Source organism: Chaetodon auriga, chromosome 14 (assembly GCF_051107435.1).
Source record: "Chaetodon auriga isolate fChaAug3 chromosome 14, fChaAug3.hap1, whole genome shotgun sequence".
NCBI lineage: Eukaryota > Metazoa > Chordata > Actinopteri > Chaetodontiformes > Chaetodontidae > Chaetodon > Chaetodon auriga.
Genome location: NC_135087.1, coordinates 21,262,787 through 21,284,087, shown reverse-complemented (window position 1 = coordinate 21,284,087; position 21,301 = coordinate 21,262,787). Strand labels below are relative to the sequence as shown.

General features: G+C 40.3%; 1 protein-coding gene across 3 annotated transcripts in view; it reads right to left on the bottom strand.

Moving 5' to 3' along the window:
• Window positions 1-1,006: 1,006 nt before the first annotated feature.
• Window positions 1,007-21,301, bottom strand: part of gabrr2a (gamma-aminobutyric acid type A receptor subunit rho2a) — a 52,526-nt gene continuing 32,231 nt past the window's right edge. Inside the window, exons 6-10 of one of the 3 annotated variants that reach the window (XR_013078171.1) lie at window positions 18,577-18,717; window positions 14,555-14,707; window positions 9,454-9,662; window positions 2,429-3,858; window positions 1,013-2,288 (exon numbers count right to left, since the gene is read on the bottom strand). Coding sequence is in view for 2 of the 3 variants with exons in the window: in XM_076749247.1 (XP_076605362.1) it covers window positions 3,523-3,858; window positions 9,454-9,662; window positions 14,555-14,707; window positions 18,577-18,717 (839 nt within the window). In the remaining variant the exon portion in view is untranslated. Of the gene's footprint in view, window positions 3,859-9,453; window positions 9,663-14,554; window positions 14,708-18,576; window positions 18,718-21,301 lie in introns of all 3 variants that reach the window. The other 2 variants (XM_076749247.1, XM_076749248.1) reach the window with 2 other exon arrangements.

Genomic DNA, 21,301 nt, shown 5'->3' with positions numbered 1-21,301 from the left:
CTGACTTCACTATTTTAGTATATGTGTATGTATTTTTTATCTTCACTTCTCTGTCACAATGGTTACATTTAGGCAGGAAAAGTACTTTGTTAAGTTTCGGGCAAGCTCATGGTTAGAGTTGACCTACACCCTTTCACAACATTATCCACGTGTTAGAAAGGCTTCTCATGTGGGTCTTTTTCCCAGAGTTGTAAAGCATGACTGATCAGTTACAATTATGGTCCTGGAACAACATAATTATGATGTTGTAGGAACAACACCAATATGGCCATATCAGATCACGTCTCCCCCATGCATTTTCATAACCACCCCCTCCTACCACTTGAATGTCTTGCCAGTAGCCTCTTTCAGAATCACAGCAGAAGCATGATGTGTCAGTGATGTGTACATAGCCTTCAAGTAATACATAAGCAAACTAAGTACTGAATTTATTTGCCTTTTTGTGTTTTAATTTCTATAATGCAGGGATGTTCACAGCTGACCACTGGAGCCACTTAATGCAGGGACTAGTTAACTAGTTATTGCTCTGATATTTTAAAGCTAGTGGTTGTCTAGTGGTGATTTTAGGATTCACAGTTTGTACTCTTGTCTACATAAGGGCTATCCGAACAGTGGTAAGGGTGGTGGGACAGCTCAGGGTGGGGTGGTGGATAATCTACTGTATTTTCAGATCCCAGTGTTGACAGGTATGCCACATGCAAGTCACATGCAAACACTCTCAGTATCACAATGGATCACATTACCAGAATGCAGTTAGAAGCTTTGGAGAGGATTTGAAGAAGCTTTTGAAGTGGAGCTTTGTGTGCATAAGAGTAACTGTGTGTGATTAAAGGGAATTAAAAACAGCTACTTCAAGTGAGTAAGCATGTTTTGCACATTATGAGAAGTGCAATAAACTCAGTGTTCTGTCTGCTAAGTGTAACATGGGTAAGAAACTGATTCAGTGTCCCAAATAGACAAGAGAAATGAATCCCTCTGAAATCAAAATGAATGAATGGCTGCATTCATCAGTGGGGTTGCTGGTAAGTTCTGAAGTCATTTTATTAGCTTCTGTTACAACACCTAGCAACCAGCCAGGACAGTTTCTTGAAAAGTCATTGTAGTCTTAACACATCAGAACAGTTTGACAATATCAAAACTGGTACCAAATCAGTGAAAATGACATTGCAAGTCAAGATTAGCAATGGCTGCTAATGTATTTTTAAGCCTGATTTCTCAAGATTGTTACTTCATTATCAAATTCCCTCTGTTAGCTCACCTGGTAGAGCATGTGTGCTAATGGTGTGTCCTTAAGTGTAGTGGCCTGCGTTTGATTCCAGCATGTCATCTCCACTCTCTTCCCCCTTTCCTGTCTCTTGCCAGTTGTACTATCAAATAAAGCCAAAAAAATCTTTAAGATTTGTGCCACATTTGGATGGAGACCTGACTCATATGTCAAGGCTGAGTGAAGTCACTCAGTGATGAAATCCACTCTGACAAACCATGAAGTATGGAAGCCTATTATCCTCAGATAAAGATGCATAAAAGTCATCACTACAAAACTGTTAGTAGTGAGGCTCTAGGGGTGCTTCAGGGATAGTTACTTTGGTACAGACTGACATATCTTCACAAATATTTTTCTCAAAGGATGACTTGTACTGACTTTAGTGATCCTTGGCTTGAGATGTCTCTAGCACCATCACACATCATTTTGAATGAATAATCCCAACAACTGGGAACTGATTGCCGTCAAATTTAGTTCAGACATTCAAGGTCTCTAGAGGATGAACCGTAATGACTTTGTTGATCCCCTAATTTCTCATCTAGCGCCACCAGCAGGGTGACATTTTTGGTTCAATTAAGTATTTCACTTGAGTGAAAAACTATCAGATGGATAGCTGTCACCTTTGCTACAGACATTCATGTTCTCCAGAGAATGAATTGTAATCACTTTGGCAAGTTTTCATCTGATGCTGTCATTAGGTTCCAGGACTGTGGTTTATGACTTGGGATCCAGATGAATCTGCGAGCTCATGTTTCATTTGGTCTGGGAGATGCATCTGGTATCCGTTACATTCAGACATATTTCCCTCCATCTTGGTCAATCACAACCTTTTATCTAATATGGGCTGGGTTTGATACGTTGACACTGTGATTTGATACTACACTCTGTGAGCTATTGGGTTTGAACATAGTAGTACTCATATTAGATCAACAAAGCCTAAATTAAAAGCTTAAATTCTGACTTCCATAAGTCAATGAAACTCATGTACTGCTGATGTTTTGAGTTTAACAAGTGAGGGTGTTAACTGGTGAGTATTGGCCTAATGTGTTTGTGGTTACCATAGATAGAAAGACAGGCCGCAATTCATGCTGCTCAACATTAGTTGTAGTTTGCTAGTTTCCCTAAACTATAATTCAGTGGGAAAAGCTTGCATTTTATCTATACTTTGAGTTGTCGTGTTAACTTGCTCAGTGCTGCATCACAAGTTTCATTATTCTGCTTGGTTGTAAGTCTGTGCAGTTATGCCCAGAATTAGTTTAGTCTACACCTGTTAATAACACCCCTTGGAAACCAAAAATCTACTGAGAGGTTTCAGACTAATTTGCCTTTGAAAGTGGTCTGGCAATTCCAGGTTAGTTTATGACCAAACATCAGCAAATGCTTGCATGCTTGGTATGAACATGGTAAACATTACCTGCTAAGCATAATTAGCAGGTAGGCATTAGCATGTTAGCATGCTGGCATTGGCCTTTAGTTCAATGCACCACTAAATGTAGCCTCAAAAAGTTGTTAACATGGCTGCAGATGCATAGTATTGTTGATTCGTCAACATTAAGTTATAATTTTGATATTTTTTGAGATAACAGGCTTAAAAATATGGTCAAAGTTTGACTAAATATCTCAACACATTAGAAATTAAGTCATCACTGTTTGTAAGTAATGACTGATGGATAATTGGCTTAAAAACTTTATAATCACAAATGAATAGGCCCATAAACACTGTACATAGCCCCATCAACTGAGTAGCTCACAGCATGAACACAAGCAAAGCGTACCTTATCCCCATCCATCAATGCTGAGTTAAATACAAGAAATGATTTCTTCTCTCACGAAACTGCTGTTCATCTCAGGAACAGCAGTACTGAGGACAAAGCTTTGAAACAGAAGCTGGCAGTTGATGAAGCTAAAAAAGACTGAGAGAATTCGCATCAGGAGTTTAAAAACACCATTCAAGTGATTATTTTCTTTGTTTTAGTTTAGAGACTTAATGAACATTCAAATTGCTGCATGAGGAAAAAAGGAGTACTCTGATCAATCCCAAAGTCTCAATGCTGACTTTTTGTAGAATGTTTCAAGACAATTCATCTTTTCAGGCTCTGTTACTGTCCAAGGCCTTAAACCTCATGGTCAGTCGTCACCAGACATACAGTACAACAACTCTCTTAGAATTTGCCCAGAAATGTCCCATTTTGATGCAGCATTCATACTGTCTGTGTGTTGTTCTCCCCCTGGCCTCAGTCCTGACTCAGGAGCTTCCTTCAGCAGTAGACAGACCAGTAGATAAGGTTGAAAAAGATATATGAACCAGGGAAAATCATCCGGGAGTATTTGTCAATTGCATGCGTGTTTTGGATGATGTTGAGAGCACGCAGGCTCTTCTTCTTCTTGGTGGTGGTGGACTCGCTGCTCACTGACAAATGGACCACCATGTGTTCAGGTTTCTCTGGAACCTCGTGCAGATCCTCCTGTTCCTCCTCTGGCACCATAGGTTCCTCAGTGTAGCCGGCCAGGCTGTTGGTGTCAGCCTCGCTGTAGGTACCATCTAACATGGTCATGGTTCGTGTCTGAGAGATCCCACAGGTGCAGGGCAGGGACTGGCAGGAAAGAAACATACAATATAATCATTATTACATTTGGGATAAGGAACACAGAAAAGTTTAGAGATTTTTAAGCAACCTGTACCCATTACTGTCCTTAGTAGATGGTTGACTTTGGTAATTCATGTAAATACCTTTTTGGTCACTCCAACACTTTGGTTCAGAGAAAGAATTCTCAGCTACAGGAGGCAATACCATAATATTTAGTATGAATATCCCTTGTCCATAGAGGATAATATGATTGAAGTGTGGTGACCTGGCTTTTATAAGGTCACCATTTCCTCTTGACGAACACTTTTGTTCATGATATCTCAAAAACTGAAACTGAATGACCATGAAACCTGCTATGGATATTCAAGTCCACAGAGGATGGATCCCAGTGTTACAGTTGATTCCTCTGACCTTTCCTGTAATGCAGTTTCCTCAGCTTTTTAGCCTGTGACATCAGGTCAGAGATAACACTATCCAGTAATTCACAAGTCAAAAGGCTGAAAATTAAGATAGTTTTGCGGAACAGAAATATAGTCTTGCCACTGCATAAATTGATTATGTGATCCACTAGGGGGATCTAGATTGTACATCAGGTGAAATTGTCCACTTGCACTTGAGAAGTATCTATTGAGAAGACCTTATCGACAGCAGCAACGGGCCAATGAAACCAGTAGTCTAGCAGCAGCTTTCGTCCTTTGTCAGTGTATACACTGGATTTCATTCATTTAGCCTACCATATTACTGTGCACTAAGGTGTTTGACAAAGTTCCTACCCCAATACACAATTACATGTGTCAGTGGGAAAAAACTGTTTCCTGCAAGTATGTGCAGAATTTTTCATAAGGTGTAAGTTGTTATGTGCCTGTCTAGGCAGCTACACTGGCTTAAAATGGATACCGATCCAGTTTCACTCAAAATCAGCTGATAATGTTATCAAGTTGTGTTTTTGTCCAAGTTATAAAGTTTTATTTATTTATTTATTTTTTGGTACAGCAATCCATGATGTTCAGCCCCAGGAAACACTCTGGTGGCATTCTTCACATTATACAACCAAGGTTTTACTCATATGACTTTGGATAAGAGTAATACAGAACGTCACCAGGCTTATCTTTAAAAATGGTTTACAAGTTGTCCTTCACATCAATTTTATTAACACTGGTATGTTCATTCATCACAAAATACTGTATATGTATTTAAAGTTAATTTTGCCGCTCACTAATAATTCTTAGCTTCTTACCGTGACTTTTTAGAGTTAGTTGATGGAGTAAAATTAACGATAAAGACAGACAAACCATTTCAGAGTGTTTAATGTGCAGCAAATGCAAGTCTTTTCATGCCCTAAAGTACAGACATCAAAGAGTGGATCAGTGAGTGTAGAAAGAGCAGTGGGCATTGATTTGCTAGTAGTGCCAGACCTCCTATCATGTGTAATAGTGAACAGCCTGGACTCATAAAAAATTAACACTGAAACTTTATATTTGAAGAAAGTTTTAAATGAGACGGGTATATGCAAAGCAAGTTTGCTATTTTCAATTCTAGTGTGACCCCAAAATGAGGTGAAAAATACTTACAAGAACAATAATCCCCATGTTTGTCTCATTTATCATTATTAAGTATACAGTATATTCATATGTATTACCATGATGCATTGAATCAGTTTACTGTCCACTTGTGTCCACTTGTAAAATTCCCCAAACTGCATTGGTGGCTATGTATGTTTGTACAGTATCTCCTTTACATTGACTGCACTCCCTGCTGAATGCTGTGGATTCCATGCTTACTGTGGAGACTTGAGTAGTGAACTTGTGAGGCATCCCAAGCCCCAGGTTGGGAACCACTACTTAACACAACAGTTAAACAGACAGCAAATACCTACACTATGTATATTTCAAAGCACAAAGCAATAACGTAGGTCATAGTGAATTTTAGGTTAAAAACACATGGGATCTAAACTGCCAGAGGTTGATAATTTCGGTGATTCCAGTCTGCAGTACAGTTCATACACTTCACTGATAAAACAAATGAATTAAATATTACAGAATTACAAAAGAAAGATTCTCTTCTCTCCTTCAGCCCATACATGCAAGCTCCTTCTCTTTCTCTTGCTCGTACATACACACTTTCAATTTTATTCACCTCTATTTTCTATGGGTGTCATTTAAATGATGTTTAAACACCAGTGAAATTAAATTAATACTGACACATCTCCAAACTTTAGCTCAACCTCTGCAGGGGATATATTTTATAATAAAGTGGTATTGCCAAACCACTACTTCTTAATGAAATATGGCCTATTTTATGAAAGGGCCTTCAAGTGATTACTGCACAGCAGTGGTAAAGGTAGATGTACTGTCTAATTACATAGTACTAACTGGGTGGGGTGAATCTGGCTCTCTTGATCAGGGATCGGCCTGATGAGATGATCAATGATTCCTTTTTGGTTATTTTGATTTGGTGACACTTGAAAACTTCCCCACGATACAGATGACAAAGATGTGTCACATCAACTGTACAATTTTGAAGGGAACTGGGAAAGAAGTTAAAGTTATACCAACTGAATGAATTGTCTGCAGATTTGGGGTTTTCTCTTTGATGTTGAACGTCTGTCTTCCCTTTGTCAAACAGATGGGAAATCCTTTGAGTTGCAGAGTTTGTGATTAGCAATTCTGTTTAGCAGAACCAAATACAGTTGCAATAATCAGGGTCCAGGCAGATTGTGAGAAATTTCAGCAGAAGACCGCATGCAGATGACTTGAAAGATGAGAATGATGAAATAATTTTGACTCTAGGTCAAGCTGTTTTAGGGATAATTGCAAAAAATGTTAACTTGATTATTCTGGTCTTGCGGTTGACCTTCACCTTAAGGTCAGTGAGTGTCATTACCTGCCTGAGAAGTGGGTTTGATATGCAACCAACCTGACAATTTTTGATTTTTCTAGGTCGTATTGTTTTTGCTGCACAAACACTTTTTACAGAGAGAAAAACTAATAATAAAAAGAAAAATTCTGGCAGCCACGAGAAGAAACCTTTGACTCAATAATCACTTGACCTTGTCACAACTTGAGGGTGTGGCGACCATGTTTAATCTGCCTGCCTGTGTCTCACTCTGCTCTCTCTCTTGCAGTTACTGGGAGTTGGCTGCTAGGCGGAGCTGGGAGGGAGTGCCTGCTGGAACCCGCCGTTCTGGGTTGGGCTTGCAGAGGTTATAAAGGACCGCCCTTTTTGGCCACAGAGTCTCTCCCAGCTGGGCCTGCTGCAGCCTCTTCAGCCTCTTTCCCTTTGTTTGGTTTGCTGCACTTTACAACACACCTTACACCATGTTTCACCCATCAATACACTCCTAACATGACTGATACCCTTTCTACTGACACATGCCATCAGTTATTTACTTTCGCTTATTTGTTTGAGTTAAATAAATGAACTTTTGACTGATATATCTGTGCGTGGCCTCCCTTTTGTTGCCAGCCTTGAGCCAGTTGGTAACAAGGGAATGACACCACGTTTTTAAAATGCAATTTGTATCCATGGATTTGTGACCAAGATAGATTTGTTTCATTTTCTCTCAGTCCGGGCAGCTGAAACTGTTATAGTCTGTACTTTTTCCCTGTGTGTTTTTATGTTTTGCGTGTTTTGGCTAATGGCTGTCTCTCTCTCTCTCCTCGCCTGCAGTGGAGGTGTGGCCTGGCGGTGCTGCGGGTCTCCGACACACCTGAGGCAGAGCTCCACTGATTGCGTCGACTCTTACGCAGCTTGGCAGCGTGGCATTTTGCCTAGACTCTCCAGCCATTTTCCTCTCCTAGTCATTGCGCTATAGTCTGTTTGCTTGTCCCTGTCTTGTCAGTCTTAGTTCTTGCCTTGTTAGTTCTAGTTCTGGTTTTGTCGTTTTGGTTTCTACTCTCATTAAGTCTTGTGTGTTTTGCTCTCCTACCTGCTCGCCACGCTGTAGTGATTCTTTTGTTGTATTAGGCTGATTTTGTGTTCTTCTGTTAACTGAGATCAGATTGAGTAGTCAGTGTTTGAGTTCCTTCGTTTCTTTTTGTTACATCTTAGCTTAGGCTTTTTTCTCCTACCCGCTCGCCACGGTGTAGTGACTCTTTTGTTTTATTGGGCTGATTTTGTGTTCTCGTTCTTGGGTCTTTATTAAAACCGTGTGTTGTTACAGCTCCTTGTTTTCTGGCTGTTCTTCCGCTTCACTGGTCCAGCTAATTTACTGATTCTACGGAATCACAATAGAAACTAGTATCCTATTTGATGGTAACACAGTGAAGGCATCTGTAATATAAGCTCTCAAGTTTATTCTAACCCTGTTATGTTTCTGCATCAATTCAAAACTGTACTCATTAAGGAGAGAGAGAGGGGAATTCCCCATGCATGTAAACAATAAATACCAACAGAGTCCTCAATGGCCTGTCTGTCTGAAGCCTCTGTTCAGGTAAGTGGCTCAGTGGACCAGGCTTCCAATCAGCAGGGAACATGATGCAGCGGATCTTGTTGATGCTGTTAAAGGCTTTGTTATTCTGCTTCAGTGGTGCATCTTTAAAGTTAAATATTCAAAGTGTTATTTAAGCCAAGATGATTAGAGAAAGGTGCATGGTTGTCTCATCAATATTCAATTATCTGTTGAGAGAAAAGCATCAGAAATTTTGAAAGTATGAAATACAAATGCAACCTTCAAATACAGTATCTGTTATGTTAGTTTCTTGAATTAAGTAAAAGGGGCACTGTCAACACTGCAAGAATGATATATCTAGGTCTTGATATAAATGTAATTTTTTTCGTATTTAAATTTGGCAGATATACTATAGCAGGTTTTCCCGCAGTGTTTTATTTGTTTCACTTGCTGCATGTAAACCAGATAGCAGGTGTTTTTCTGTTAGACTGTAGCTGTGAGCGTTACTGTATGCACAGGATTGAGATCAATATCACAACGTTAGTAGAATTCTTTCCAGTTCTGATAAATATCATGATAAGGCATACGCATGAAAAATGATAAATGATAAAATAAGATAATGTTGAATTGAATTATCAGCTTGTTTACACTTTACAAATGTACTTTGTGGTGTTAATTATGTTTTAACACAACATTATAACTACTTTTCACGTCATCACAGATTGTATGTATGTAAAAGTATTGAGTATTTTTGGATTTGCTATTCTATTTGTTCATATTCAGAGACCTAAGCGGTGACTGTTGTGATCCAAAACCAGATTCAGTTATTCTGGTCCAACAAGATGTTTCAAACAGAACTGTTCCACATATTTCAGGGTTGAGATGTTGAACTTCGCAACTTTCCCGTACGACGCTGTTAACTGTTGAACACAAACACTCATTGTTGTTGCTCTCTTTTTTCTCTCTCTTTCCACTACTGCTCTTGTGTTTTGTTTTGTTTTGTTTTTTTTCATATCCTGACAGTCTGACAGATGCGCTTGTAAGTGAAATTGCTAAAAGTCAGAGAGAGCTGCTGCAACTTTTGGAGTCTGAATACTCGTGAAGAGCTAGGGGCTGGTCTGGCTCATGATCTTGAGAGAGACAGTGATTGGGATGTCTCTTTTTGCTGATTTTTTTCTCACTGTACCAAGCAGCTTACAATAGAAACAAACCTGAGATCGTGCCCGCTCTCTCATCTTGCGCTCCCGGCGGTCCTGGACAGTGGACAGGTAGTTGACGGCTGCGTACTCCAACACAGACAAGAAGACAAACACGAAGCTGACCCAAAGGTAAATGTCCACTGCCTTGATGTAGGACACCCGGGGCATAGATGCATTCACTCCAGTGATGATGGTGGACATAGTCAGCACTGTGGTGATGCCTGGACATGACAGATAGAAAACATCCCAGTTCAAGTACAGCAAAATGCAGATTGAAAATGTGTTTGATTCTGAGTTTGTCTATTTTCACTTTCACAGGGTAGACACAGTATAACAGGCTTCCCAGGGACATGAAGCTGGCGGAGTGTTGGGTGCTAAAGGATAGGTGGTGAAAGCAATAACATGACTGCTTATACAATATGATGCAATGTGATCCAATAGCCCTGCAATAAATACTACCATGTGTAGCTCCCAGTCAGCATGGTTTCAAAGATGTGCAGGTGAGAAGGCATCAGTGGCAGAAGAAGTCAGAGCTTTCACTTGAGTAAAAGTAGTAACACCACAATGTAGACATACTCTATTACAAGTAAAAGTCATCCTTCAAAAAATTTACTTAAGTAAAACAGGTATTAGCTTCAAAATATACTTGAAGTACAAAAAGTATACCATATGACCCATTTCAGAATAATATCGAGAAAATAATCCTTTCTTTATCCCACAGTGGAGAAATTACAAATGGGGGATTGTATAATAAGATGTATTAGAAAAATGCAGGAAATGATGAGTAAGCAAACAATATGATAACTAAACAGACGATGGTTGAGTTCACATTATTCCATATAGGAAATTTTGGTACTCCACAGTTTGGTATTGACTGATTTTGCACAACTGGATTTGTCAGTTTCAGTTTGGCTGGTCTATTGTATTGATTGTAAAGTTTGACAGTAACAGGAAGGAAAGACCTGTGGTGTCTCTCCTTCACACGCCGCAGGAGATTAGCCTGTCACTGAAGGAGCTGCCCCATGTTGTCAGTGTCCTGCATGGGGTGAGACATGTTCTCCATCAGGGAAGATATCTTAACAATCTCCTTTCTCCCACTATGTCCACCAGGTCGAGGGGGTATCCCAGCACAGACCTGGCCTTCTTAACCTGTCTATTAATTAAAGACAGTGTTTGCACCTGCAGAAGTCCACCATGAGTTCTTTGGTTTTCCCTGTATTGATCAGGGAGCGGTTCTGCTAGCACCAATCCACAAATGCCTGGCTCAGCTCCCTGTACTTCCTGTTGTCCATATTTGTGATGAGGCTGACGACTGCAGTTGTCAGAGAACTTTTGCAGCTGGCAGTTAGCAGATTTGAGCCTGAATTCTGCTGTCCTGTATCCTCACATGTTGTGGTCAGTTGGTGAGGTAGTCCATGATCCATGCTGTGAGGTGGTGGTCCACCCTAATGCCCTCCAACTTGTCCCTCTGAAGCGTGGGCTGTATGGTATTGAAGGCACTGGAGAAATCAAAAAACATGATCTATGTAGGATGTAGATGACAGCATCATCCACCCCAATGCCAGGTCCATTGGCGAACTGCTGCTGGTCACCTACCAGTACCGCTGTAGATGTTGAAGTCATCGGGGTGCGGAGTCTTCGGCACTGGCACCATCACAGGATGTTTTCCAAAGCTGTTGCCTCCCCTAGCTTCAGGCTCAGGTTGAAAATGCGCTCAACTATCCCACACAACTGGTCTGCAGAGGACTTAGGAAGCTTTGAGATGATGCCATCCAGCCTGTCTTGTCTTAATCTTTTCCCCTCCAGACTCCACTGATGTTATTCTGCTCCATCTTTCTCCTGTGGATGTTGTTTCCCTCACTGATTCTCCCTTTCAGCTCGATCTGCACGTTCTTAAGATCCTCTTTAATTCCTGTCCTTGAGGACACCTTTTATGTCAGGAGTGATCCAGGCTTTGTTTGCAGGGAAGTTGACATAGTCTGTTATACAGTGTATGAGACTGTCCTCACCATTAGCATCACAAAGTACTTCTCACGCAGTTGTATCAAAATAGTCCTTCAAAGCCTCATCAGCCTCATTGAACCATCTTTTCAAATGACAGCTGGCTGCCAGTTTTGTGCCCAGGCAGGAGGTGCACCCTGTGGTCAGATCTTCCCAGAGGAGGGATAAAATAAATCCAGTATTTTAATGTCCCTGGTGTACCATTTAACATATGAGTGAATTTGGGCAGAGTGGGGGACAGAGAAGCATGATTAAAGTCACCAAAAATAAAATGGAGGGCGTGTTGTGTCTGCAACCTGTTTGTAACTAAGTGGATAAAATCACAGGCTGCTTCAGCATTAGGGGGGAAGATACACTGCTATTGCGATAACATGCGACAAGGTAGTAATAAGTAGATCGTATGGCCTCATGCTAACATCTGACACCTCAATGATCGTAATGACTTTCATTACCAGGTGGAGTTGTCCTGTTGTCATGGAACTGTATATGTTCAAATTTTCATCTTTTCAAGCACTTGAAGAGCTTTCTTTAAAGATCACCTGCAATTCCACAACAACTGGACAACCGCATCAACTGAGGGATGTCATGTGACATGAAGAATAACTTTCATTCTCAAATTTACTCCAGTTATTACAAAAAGATTGAATTTATTCAGCTGTCACTGAGATAGCTCAGTTGTCATGATATGACAGAGATTCTGTACTGGGGTCACGTGATTACAGTTGTTGTGTGACAATTTTCTTTGTCAAATTACAGTCAAGAATTAACTCTCACATTCAAACACTACAGCCCAGTTTTAGCTCAGACATCTTCTCACTGGCAAATCATTAAAAGCTTACTTAAAGTGTTTCATATTTGTTGACACTATGTAAGAAAGATGTTGATTCAACTCTAATAAAACTTTTGAAACGTACTTATGTGGTGTGGTTGTCTAGGATTGCATTATATTGTGGTACTTAGGTTTGTATGAGCGGTTTAGATGACAGAGTGAGTCCTCAAAAACGGCTCTCAGGATCATACAAGACTATAGTGGAGACTAAGAGAGTGCACTCAGGAAAATGCAGGTGTGTCTGGGTGCATTTGGGTGGGGAACAGGGAGTGCAGGCTGGGCAGGCTGTGTGTCCAGCATGTATGCATGAGAGGAGTGGAATTATGCGGGTTCTGAAACACCAGTATTGTAAAACGTTGATTTCTAAGTGAACATGCCAACAAAAGAATCCACCAACTCTAACGCAGCTGTTGATCTCTTGTGGCCCCTACAGGCCGGTTAAAAGGAGAGAGGGGCCAGCAGTCAATGGCGGTATAATACGGCAGTTAATAAAATAGGTTTTTCAATAACCTAAACCCATCGCAGGAGGAAATAGTTCATTGTTGGGGAATTTTTACAGCAGTGGATTAATCCACATTCAGTCCTCCAGTGAGTATTTGGTGCAGCAGGACATGCATACTTGTAAATATGATGCATTGATTGTTGGTTTGGGTCTGTGCATGGATTGTTTTGACAGTAGCAATATAGAGTATCACCAGATGTATTCTTTGAAGGCTGCAAATCAGTCAGTGTGCGCCAGTCATTTTTGACTACAAAATCCCTTTCACTTTTTATATGATTCTGCCACTCACACCCATCAGAGGCAGTGTACGTGTGACATGGGGACATGAGATGTTCCTGAAAGATGAACCATATAAGAGAATATACTGGCTGTGTTTCTATACACTGACACTTGAAGCTGTCAAGACAGAAATGACAGAAAAGGAAGGAGAAGAATATCATTTTGTAAGTCTCCCTTCATAAAGAGTTGAAAAGTTTGAACTAAAGTAACGCCTTCATTAGTAGTCAATAAAACATTCGCTAATGTTTTTACACATCACTTAGAAGATATATTAATAAGAATAACTTTAATAATGTGATGTGATGTGAGGTTCTCTTTTGCTGTAGTTTCACCTCCTCGTTGATGAAGGCTACTGGGTCTGACTTTTTTAATAAGTCACACAGTTCAAGAGTTAGAAATGCATATGAAGTCACTAATAAAAGACCACAGTTTCTCACTTTCTAATATCCAAGGAGTCTGAAGTTATAGTTACTAAGCCATTACAGAAACATTCTAGAACAATTGATCAAGTCAGCAGTTGTAAATATTAATAAATGATTAAACGGATGCCTGGTAGCTCTTTTCCAGGTCAGAGTTTCTTTGGAGTAGACTACCTGAGGAATTACAGGGCTGAAAACACAATGTAAGTGCCCTGCTAGAGGAGGATAGCCACATTTCACAACCCAGCAACTGCATAGTTATAGTTATTTATTACTTGTTTTTAATTATAAATTAATTATGAATAATACATAAATGAAGAGTGCTGATGCTGCCGGGAGATGACTCTGCGGTGAGAATCCACCCTTACAGCACAAATGTGTAAATGTTCAGCACACTTGCTGAGCTGATGGGGTTACTTTGTGTCAGCTTCAGTTTTAAGGATGGATCTCTAGGTGTAATGATCTGTCCTTTCATGCACTGATGTAGTTCTGCAGCCTTTGCCGCGCATATGTGCACGTATGAAAACATATGGATCCACTTGTGTATATATGAGGGAAAAACTCTCCTCTTGCAGCAGAAATTTTGCTCAGGTAATCAGATTTTTGTAATCCCCTACCTCCTGTTGTTTTGTGTATACATGACGCACAGCAGCCCAGTCACTTTATCATATATCAATGCACTGAATGAAAGCAGTGGAGTTGTCCTTAAGACTTTCTAAGGGCACACACCGCAAATTTATCTGGAGGGAGATAGGTATAAAAGTCGTGTAAGGGACTTGTAAAAACATTCCATCCTAACAGCTGAATTTAATAAGAGGGATGCGATGAGCCATAAAAGGATCTTAGCGAGAGGGAAAAGACGCCTGTATGACAAGTACAGCAACAGCCCCAATACAGAAAATAATTCAAAAGAAAAGTGAGAGTTGTAGAGCGTGGGAGGTTTGTGTATTCACACATGCATGTGTGTGTTCCCAATTGGTGGAGCCATGTCACAGCCAGCTTTCATCATTTCACACAGACAGATTTCCCTCAGGCGTGCACAATCTCTTCAAAGGGCATTTGACAAGAGTTTTTTATTTTTACCCAGGGAAACTCTGGCTGGCACAGCCCGACGGTCGATCCAGAACGACACCCATGACAGCATAACCATCAGAGTGGCTGGAAAGTATGTCTGCAGCAGGAAGAAGAAGATGTGGCGTCGCAATGTGAAGTTGATGTAAAGACGATTGTACCAGCCTGCAAACACAGTGAGAGACAACATCAATGTAATGATAGTGCAGTGGTAGTAACTTGTAAGTCCTTGTAAGATGCTGGAGCAAAACCTGTGACCTTTAATCTGATCTGAATGATTGGACAAATCATAAATGAGTTACGGCCATTTTCCCTTGCAAAGTTTTCTTGGTTGATGGCGGCCATGTTTTTTGACCGATCTTGCTTATGTATTATAGAATTAAGTATCTCACTCCTGCAATGATGTATACCCATTTTTGTGTTGATACAGTTGTAATCCAACAAGTTCTATTCGTACTACAATTTGAGCAGATTGAGCCGTTTCAGCAGAAAAATAATAACAATAATAATGAACCAACACTAACACAACCTGTGGGGCTTGAACCAAAAATATACCTGCATGCAACGACTCCAAGTCAGTTGGACTTAGACTGTGAGGGGCACGGCCTTTCTGAAATAGAAATTTTGGGCTTTAACTACAGCATCACCATCTGGCCAAATAGGCTCATATGTCTTGAGAAGTTATGGGGCCAAGTTTCATGTGTTGAACTCATTCCACCTCACAGCAAATTCAGCAAGGAAGAAAAAAAAAATCAATAAATAAATGGATACAAATATAAAAGGGTTCTGCCCATTTGGGACTTGAACCGTGAATACAGATACTTCAAAAGAGAGCTACAGGGTAGTCTGTCGAGGAGAGAGAGAGGATTGGCTGAGTGAGCACCAGCAGGTCTCGCTTCACGATAACATTTATGATAGCATTACGATTATCTTATCATCATCGTCATTCATTGAATTCATCAGCATTCATTATCATCATGACGGCATGGCACACTAAGTACTGTAGCCTCCCTGAGAGTCCCTGCTTCCCTGCATGCTGCATGCTTCGCCTACACTCTCCTCCTGCTCACTGTTCCTCTGCTTCCCAGTCACACGCCTGCTCCCCTCCCTGCTCCTCAGCCTGGCAGTAGCCATGGCCAACCACCTCTCCTCCTTCCCCCTGGTGCTGTGTAATGTGGGGTACTGCTGTCATTTTTGCACATTTGGCGACATTCCGCACAGTGATTCTTCACTTTTCTTGGCCTGCAACTTCTCAGCAACCCCCCTCTTTCGTGTTTGCTTATCCACCTTGACAATTGACAAAGACACGCTCCTTCCTCCACAGATGTTTGGCTCTGAGTCACAGCATTAAACACAAGAAATAGAGAGGACAGAGGGGGCCGGCCAAGTAAGAGATGTGATTGGGTCAGCCTTGCATTATTGTGGAAAATGAACCAATGAGCCACTGCCTCTAATTTTGGGTAGGGTTCTTTAGCAATACATGTATTTAGAAAAAAAAATTAAAACTAGTTTGATTCTCCAGTGCGTCAGCTGTTCACTTACATTCTTTGCATCAGTGTTTTCACAAATCATAGCAACGCACATACAAGGCCTTCTCTTTTCTTCTTTTCCCTGTCTCTTTATTATCATCATCATTGATTTTCCCTTTTCCTTTCTTTGTGTTTTTTCATTTACCTCTCTGTTATATTTTGGACTTTGGAAGGCTTTACTGAATCACGCTATGAGGGTGATATTGGTGAAGGCTACATCTCCTCAAATAACAGAAAAATGAGAATGCAAAGAAAAATACGTCATTCACAATAGACTGGCTGAAGACCCTAACTCGATATCAGAAGCTTGGAAAGACCTACAAATGAATGATTTGTATGTACAATGATTTGTCCTTGAACTAAACTTGAACTTGTTTTCAAACTTGTTTTCCTCTCACAATTAGTTCATCTATTTTAAGTGATACTTCAATCCACTTGCCTTCCCTTTGTTGCCATCCTGTCTATTTCACATTTCCATCTTTTAGTGTGAAGAACTTTTGCTTGAATTTTTGTTCAAAAAATTGTAATGTATATAAGTCTTTACTTACACTGTATCATGGATTAATTGTGTGTGTCCCTTTAAATATCAGGTAACATAATCTTACTACTGACATACTGGGTTTCATTACATTTGCAGGAATTATTGCAAATGATAATCATGTCAATGGTAAAAACAAAACTGAAGTCTAAAGCCCAGCTAGAGGCCCAAAGACTGATGATTTTACTGTTCATAGGGGAAGACTGACCGAGCCCATTACCAAGCAATTTACTATCAGGTGTGCAAAGGTTTGCATCACTGTATTTTTCCTCTTTAGCTGGGTATTTGCTCAGATGTAAATTTGCACAGCTTCAGCTATCTGGTTATAAGCATAAAATGCTGCCATAAGATCTGGTGATCTGATGGCTGTTTAAGACACATTTTAATTTTTTTCCTGCTGCTGACCTTGGAACATTAGTTGAAGAGACAACACTGAAAAACAGGCAGTGATATAAAAGATCTAAGACTTTTTCTATGCAAAAAAGGCTTATTTCTCTCAAAAATTTTCTTTCTTCCTTTCTTTAATTTCAAATCTGTATTAGTGAGCACGTCTCCCTTGCCAAGATAATCCATCCACCTGACAGGTGTTGGCAGATCAAGATGCTGATAAACAGCATGATGATTGCACAGGTGCACCTTGGCTGGTCACGATAAAAGGCCGTTCTAAAATGTGCAACTTTATCATGAAAAAAGTCATTTTTTTCATCCCATACCATAACCCCCAACACCAAAGGGCACTCTGTTCACAACACTGAGATCAACTCCTCTCCCACACAATGCCATGCAACCTGTCTACTATCTGCCTGGCACAGTGAAAACCAGGATTTATCCGTGACGAGAACACTTATCCAAACTGCCAAAGACCAACGAACATGAGCATCTGCCCAGCCAAGTCAGTTACACTGATGAACAGCAGTCAGGTCAAGATTCTGGTGAGGACAACGCAGATGAGCGTCCCTGAGACGGTTTGTGACAGAAATTCTTTGGTTGTGCAAACCAACTTCTGCATCAGCTGTGCGGGTGGCTGATCTCAGACGATCTTGCAAGAGAAGAAGCCGGATGTGGAGGTCCTGGGCTGACGTGGTTACACGTGGTCTGAAGCTGTGAGTTGGATGTGCTGCAAGATTCTCGGAAATGACCGTGGAGACTTACGGTAGTGAAATGAACATTCAGTTCACGATCAGCTCTGGTGGATATTCCTGCACTCTGCATGGCAATTATGTGTCCCTGAAAACTATGTTGTGTGATAAAACAGCACATTTTAGAGTGGCCTTTAATTGTGATAAGCCCAAGGTACACCATAATCATGCTGTTTGTCAGCATCTTGATCTGCCACACCTGTCAGGTGGATGGATTTTCCAGGCAAAGGAGAAGCACTCACTAACACACATTAAAACAAATTGCTCAACGCTCTTTGAAAGAAATAAGGCTGTGTGTCTCAAGAAAAATGGAGATAAAACAAATATTTTTGTTCATATACATAGTTTCATGTCCTGATGTTGTCTCTTGGGCATTCTGAGAAATCAGTGTGGTAGATTTTTGGTCGTTTCAGCCCCATTAAACTCACCTGAAAATATTACTGCAGTAATGTTGTCAAATAAGATAAAAACAAATGCTTTACAGGCCTACTTAAAAAATATTTGATTGGCTGTTGCACTGGATTGGACCTGCTGTGAGCCATTAAAAGAAATGAAAGTACACATTCAGGCAGCGGAGAAAACGTAAAATCATTGTTTGTCATTTGTTGTTGTGAAGCTTCTGTGAACTGACATAATATCGTATATGTGAATTGAATGCAATATTTTTTAATGCGGTCACTAATCTACAGTTAATATAAGTCAGGTGCCCACATGAACAAAAAGTCCATCAAATTAAAAGACAAACAGAATGACACATAAACATGACAGCAGACATTATCCAAATACATACGAGCTCTTGTTGCCTCCAGTAATTCTGTGTGTGTGTACCTGTGCTGCTGTAGAAGGCCAAGCGAGATGTGGTGTGGAACTTCTGGATGAGGAACTGTGATAAGGAGATGCGATCATCAGTGCTGAGAGACTCATCACCGCTCTTCCAGTAGAGCATCAGATCTTCATCTGTGTAGGCATCTGCAAAAACACAACACAGTCCAGTCTAGTCATGGACTCCAAAACTTTAAAACAGTGGCTCATCAATAATTATCATCACACTCCAGAATAATGGTGGGTGAAGATCATAACTTCAGGGCAATATTGATTTTAAAATTTTCAGGAAACTGACCTGAATAACAAGAAGTATAGATTTCTTTCATTTCACCCCGCTCACATTTTCCACAGTTACTAATAATTCATGAGTGAACATAAACGCTGATGGGAGGTAATGACCCAAAGCGTCTGTCCGCTGAGAAAAAATAACCTTTGATGGTCAACAGCCAAGCGGCTGAGTGCAGCTACAGTCTAACAATTCTTACAGTGATCGCTGGTTATGCTGACCAATATAATCTCTACGGGTTGCCACATGGGTCTATCCTTGTACAGCGATAACACAATTCTTCCCAATCAATTCTTCAATGTCCATTTTTTTGCTGATGACACGATTTTATATTCTCCAGGCTCCACCTCAGCCCACTCCCTGCCTTTCATGCTTTCCAATGACAGTTTCATTAACTCTTTGTTCATTGTTTACTTGTGTTGTTTCTGTTTGCCCACTGCGTTCTTGTGAGTTTGGCTTGTTCTCTTAATCTCAATGACATTAAAAAAAAAAAAATAAAAAGATTAAATAAAGGCAGAAAAATAAATAAACGAACGCATCAGAGAAATTGATATTTTAACTTTATCATTATTTCACAGCGCTAGATGAGAAGTCAAAGAGCCACCAAAGTTAAAGTTCATCATGAGGGGAATGAATGTGACAATATAACAGTTGTTGGGACATTTCGCTCTGAGCCACAGATGTCAATCTCATGGAGGTGCTGAAGCTGGGCTCAGACAACAGCAGCTTTAAAATCCTAACTGATTTCGTATCACACATCGCATCTCAAACTGTCCTTTTCTTTATGGTGTTTTTCCCAATTACACTTGGATTTCATGTTACTTTTTACTGAGTGCACTCTTCTAGTTGACATTGCTACCAGCCTGTTATCAGACAGGCACTTTAAATTATTCAGGGGCAGGTTAATATGGTTGTTTTCCGAAGTTCAACAGCTGTTAATGCAGATGTATTTCACATAACAGAACCCTGTGTCCATTAATTCTGTCTGTGCTCATGCAGTGTGCGTGTCCAGTGGAAATGAAATAAACTGAGGCTGTAAAACCGGCTTAATGGTGTAACAGTGATTATTTTATTTATTTATTTATTTTTTACGAGTAATATATGAACACAGCTGTGATGAACATCACAAACAAAGATTCTGTTCTTGCACCTCCAGCAGCCATCTTCTTCTCTCCTTAAGAGGCCCCAAAAACTTTTAAAGTCCAGCACCCTACTGGGAGCAGCTCTTTACCTTAAGAGCTGGAAGAGGCTTTGTGAATAGCTTTTATCTTTACACTCTGTAATTACTGAATAGTGCCCCACAGCTGCTTCAAATCCCCGAATGTCTTCCAAGCTAACTGTTAATGTTTGAAGATGCACACAGTTCACAGTTGAGTTTTAAAACACTGGAGGGTATGCGTTTAATCTCAAATGTGTGGGGACTCTTTGTGATATGGCCCATAGCGTGTGCAGGGTCTTTTCTGAATATTTCCTAAATATCTCTGGTGTCTCAAAGAGAAAGAATTTAAAAAGCAACTGTCACCCCCCCCACTCCCCTGCCCAACCCTCTCATCCTTCTGATTGCTCAGATTTTAAAGAGCACTTTAGAGACAGTACATGAGAACCCCACATTTTCTGAGCCACAGAACTACTTTAAAGCAATAGGCCAGGTGTAGCCAATCATATGCCACGGTGAGCCAACAGCCAATCCTTAAAGAGGGTAAGGACTCATTAGTGACATTACCAGCTAAAAATGTTCTTGGGGGTCCATTTTTGACCCACCACCTCTTGCCCTCTGTGCATAGACTTTCCATCATTAAAGCAATAGCATATCTGCTTTATGCTAAGCTAAGTTAAATATCTGCAGGCTCCAGCTTCATATTTACTTTATACAGATCAGAGTTGTATTGATCTGCATCTAAATCTCTGCAGGTAGGCCAAAAGCCCAGGTCATATGATAGACCTGTGCTTTTATTGCATTGACAAGTCAAATTGCCAGCCAGGAGAAACGTACATTGCGCAGCAAATCATTGTTGTTTCAGAGCTTTTGATATAGTGAAAGTGATGACCCCTTCTGGCCAACTGCAATATTTCATAATTACACAGTGAGTGAAAATCAACTTTGAAGTTGTCATCTCTGATTACAAAGACTCACAGACTGAGTCAGGAACAACCTGATAATTCAAAAATCAATGTTAAGTAGTTCCTGAATAACTCTGAAATAGACTATACGGTCGATAACGATGAGTCACTAGAGAGCACACTGGAATATCTTATATTAATCAATTATTAGGTAACAATTAGTTCCAAAATATCAGTGAAAAATGGAAAAATGACCACTTTCTTTGTGATGAATTCCTCGCTTGTTCCTCAGTTACTACTCACAAGTTTGTGTATCTCATGTCATGTCACTGTCAGGATGTTCTGTGTGCAAAACTAGTGTGACGCATCCCTGATAACATC